At 45.0% G+C, this 4,466-nt stretch overlaps 1 protein-coding gene across 1 annotated transcript; it reads left to right on the top strand.

Annotated features, from left to right (window-relative positions):
- Positions 1 to 758: 758 nt before the first annotated feature.
- Positions 759 to 3,065, top strand: LOC134983439 (gastrula zinc finger protein XlCGF17.1-like; the record flags this gene model as incomplete). Its single annotated transcript, XM_063949115.1, has 1 exon — positions 759 to 3,065. A coding segment is annotated over one exon (984 nt), but the record flags the coding sequence as incomplete, so codon positions are not given.
- Between the last annotated feature and the right edge of the window lie 1,401 nt (positions 3,066 to 4,466).

Genomic DNA, 4,466 nt, shown 5'->3' with positions numbered 1-4,466 from the left:
AGCCCGAGGCTGGTTATGCTTAGGAGGGGGGGACCCCATGCATTATTATTTTTTTGGTTTTTAACCCATTCCATAAAAAAATATATATATTTTAAAAAATATATAAATAATACTTGTGCCTCCTAAAGAGCCAACCCAAGTACCTAATCCCTTCTAATATAAGTAGATATGCTATTAACAAAAAAAAACATGTTTTTTAAAATTTGTATTACATTCTGCCAGCAAAGTGAGGCGGATTGAAAATGAAGAATGTACTATCAAAAAGCACTGTTGTTGAATTTACATTCTTCAATTGAATATACTTTTGTCGAAAAGCCGCGTTTGTACCATTGCAGAAATGTCGAATTTGTCAAATGTCGAATTTTAAAAAGTCGAATTTTAAAAGCCCTTTTTTTTTTCTGACGAAAAGTACTGTATTGCATTGTCTAATTGTTTTTTTGGGGGGGGGCAAAAATTCCAGTTTTTCGACATTTTCGGGAATTCGACCGCAATTGCATATACCCCTAAGTGTCCCAGAGAGTCGTCTTCTCCTCTTGTTTACAAGATTAATATTGTTACAGAAAATGTCACATTTCCATAATGTATTTTATTTCCAGCAGATGGACACACAAGCAGGAATATCTCAGAAGGACATCTAATGTTATCCCCGGATTGTGACATAAAAGATAATGACAGTAGACAGGATTCTCCAGGAGATAACGCCATTACCCCAATTATACATCCAGCTCTATCAGCTGGTCCCACTGATACCTGGGAAATGTTCTCCTGATCACTCTGATATTGGTGCATCTGTTCCAGCTCTGACAGTAGATACAGAGTTTTTCTGTTCTATAGATGCCAAATGTTTTACACAGAACACAAAACCTATTACCGCACACACAGGTAAGGCAGGTGAGAGGCCACTGAAATGTTCAGAGTGTGGGAAATGTTTTACATACAAATCACAACTTGTTATACATCAGAGAAGTCACACAGGTGAGAGGCCATTTTCTTGCTCTGAGTGTGGGAAATGTTTTATCCTGAAATCACAACTTGTTACACATCAGAGAGGTCACACAGGTGAGAGGCCATTTCCATGTTCTGAGTGTGGGAAATGTTTTGTATGCAAATCAGATCTTATTCTACATTACAGAAGTCACACAGGTGAGAAGCCATTTTCTTGCACTGAATGCGGGAAATGTTTTGCACAAAAATCACCTCTTGTTACACATCAGCGAAGTCACACAGGTGAGAAGCCATTTTCTTGCTCTGAGTGTGGGAAATGTTTTATCCAGAAATCACAACTTGTTAAACATCAGAGAAGTCACACAGGTGAGAAGCCATTAGCATGTTCTGAGTGTGGGAAATGTTTTGCATGCAAATCAGATCTTGTTCTACATCAGAGAAGTCACACAGGTGAGAAGCCATTTTCTTGCACTGAATGCGGGAAATGTTTTGCACAGAAATCATCTCTTGTTCTACATCAGCGAACTCACACAGGTGAGAAGCCATTTTCTTGCTCTGAGTGCGGGAAATGTTTTATACGGAAATCACAACTTGTTCCACATCAGAGAAGTCACACAGGTGAGAGGCCATTTCCATGTTCTGAGTGTGTGAAAAGTTTTGCACACAAATCAGCTCTTGTTACACATCGGCGAAGTCACACAGGTGCGAAGCCATTTTCTTGCTCTGAGGGCGGGAAATGTTTAGAATTCACAACTTGTCACACAGGTGAGAAGCCATTTCCTTGTTCTGAGAAATAAATCAGCTCTTGTTGCACGCAATAGACATCACTCAGGTGAGAAACCATTTTAGTCTTCTGGAGTATACTAATTGCCATGCATTCAAGGTTCTTCTCCTATCTCCTATGCTTTTTGCAATATACATGCTACCACTGCTATGTCGATGACCTGTCTCTTGCTCCGGGTACTGAGAACCCACTACCAATCCTAAATGGTTGTCTAGCTGAGCTCCATCTGTGGGTGATGCCAGTTGGCTGTGACTCAGTCCTGGTGAAACAGGTCTTTATGGTAGAAGCTCACCAACAAACGGCAGGGCTACAGCTCAGCTTTGTTACCAACCATACTTAAACTTGAGCGTTCAGAGTTACAAAATGCTGATCCTTTGTGGAATCTTGGTGTCCTGGTTAGTGGAGTGACACTTAGACATCAGTATCTGCCAAAATCAGATCCTCATCTGAGGAACATAGCCAGACTCCAGCACTTATTTCCCTCAGAAGATCTACCTACAGTCATACATGTACTTGTATCATCACACATAGACTACTGCAATGTCCTCTACCTGGGTCTCCCAGCAATAGAATTGCACCGCTTGTAGCTTGTACAGAATGCAGCAGCCAGGCTGTTACCTAACCAGCCCGTTCCTGCCACATAACACCCATTCTCTGCTCCCTCCACCGGCTGCCTGTAAGATGGTGACTCTGGGCCTAATTCAGGTTGGATTGCAGTGTGTGATCCAAACAGAATCATTGAGAAAAAGTTGCGGACGCAGAAAATGTGATTGGTTCTTGTTAATCAGGCAGAGGCGGTCCAGGGTAAGGCGGCAATGCTCCATTTCCATGGAGAAGATGGATCATTGCAAGTGCAGTGTGGCGCAAACAGGTGTGATTACGGTGGCTGCATGACATCACAATCGAGAAGAACGCAGTGGGGATCCTGCGGGCCGCAGAAGGATAGTTCAGTAGTTTCTAAAATGAAGAAGAAATTGTGAAGTGATCGCAATTTCTGCATCAAGGGGGAGGCGCCGTTCAGCATACTGGACGGCCTTGCCCTGCGATAGACGGCCTCCAGTCTGCTAGAAAAAGGATTGCTAATTAGCAGCATCTGCCTCCTTACTGACTTACTGTAGGCCCCTATTACACAATCTTACTGACTCTCCCAGCCCTACATGACCAGGGTCCATGTACCAGAAGCAGCTTCTGCCTCCTTACTGACTTACTGTAGGGTCCTATTACAGAATCTTACTGACTCTCCCAGCCCTACATGACCAGGGTCCATGTACCAGAAGCAGCTTCTGCCTCCTTACTGACTTACTGTAGGCCCCTATTACACAATCTTACTGACTCTCCCAGCCCTACATGACCAGGGTCCATGTACCAGAAGCAGCTTCTGCCTACTTACTGACTTACTGTAGGCCCCTATTACATAATCTTACTGACTCTCCCAGCCCTACATGACCTGGGTCCATGTACCAGAAGCAGCTTCTGCCTCCTTACTGACTTACTGTAGGCCCCTATTACATAATCTTACTGACTCTCCCAGCCCTACATGACCAGGGTCCATGTACCAGAAGCAGCTTCTGCCTCCTTACTGACTTACTGTAGGCCCCTATTACATAATCTTACTGACTCTCCCAGCCCTACATGACCAGGGTCCATGTACCAGAAGCAGCTTCTGCCTCCTTACTGACTTACTGTAGGCCCTATTACATAATCTTACTGACTCTCCCAGCCCTACATGACCAGGGTCCATGTACCAGATGCATCTTCTGCCTCCTTACTGACTTACTGTAGGCCCCTATTACAGAATCTTACTGACTTTCCCAGCCCTACATGACCAGGGTCCATGTACCAGAAGCAGCTTCTGCCTCCTTACTGACTTACTGTAGTTCCCTATTACAGAATCTTACTGACTCTCCCAGCCCAACATGACCAGGGTCCATGTACCAGAAGCAGCTTCTGCCTCCTTACTGACTTACTGTAGGCCCCTATTACATAATCTTACTGACTCTCCCAGCCCTACATGATCAGGGTCCATGTACCAGAAGCAGCTTCTGCCTCCTTACTGACTTACTGTAGGCCCCTATTACACAATCTTACTGACTCTCCCAGCCCTACATGACCAGGGTCCATGTACCAGAAGCAGCTTCTGCCTCCTTTCTGACTTACTGTAGGCCCCTATTACATAATCTTACTGACTCTCCCAGCCCTACATGACCAGGGTCCATGTACCAGAAGCAGCTTCTGCCTCCTTACTGACTTACTGTAGTTCCCTATTACAGAATCTTACTGACTCTCCCAGCCCTACATGACCAGGGTCCATGTACCAGAAGCAGCTTCTGCCTCCTTACTGACTTACTGTAGGACCCTATTACAGAATCTTACTGACTCTCCCAGCCCTACATGACCAGGGTCCATGTACCAGAAGCAGCTTCTGCCTCCTTACTGACTTACTGTAGGCCCCTATTACATAATCTTACTGACTCTCCCAGCCCTACATGACCAGGGTCCATGTACCAGAAGCAGCTTCTGCCTCCTTACTGACTTACAGTAGGCCCCTATTACACAATCTTACTGACTCTCCCAGCCCTACATGACCAGGGTCCATGTACCAGAAGCAGCTTCTGCCTCCTTACTGACTTACTGTAGGCCCCTATTACATAATCTTACTGACTCTCCCAGCCCTACATGACCAGGGTCCATGTACCAGAAGCAGCTTCTGCCTCCTTACTGACTTACTGTAGGCCCC

Source organism: Pseudophryne corroboree, assembly GCF_028390025.1.
Source record: "Pseudophryne corroboree isolate aPseCor3 chromosome 3 unlocalized genomic scaffold, aPseCor3.hap2 SUPER_3_unloc_15, whole genome shotgun sequence".
In the NCBI taxonomy this organism is placed as follows: Eukaryota; Metazoa; Chordata; class Amphibia; order Anura; family Myobatrachidae; genus Pseudophryne; species Pseudophryne corroboree.
This window is presented reverse-complemented; position numbering and strand designations above follow the sequence as displayed.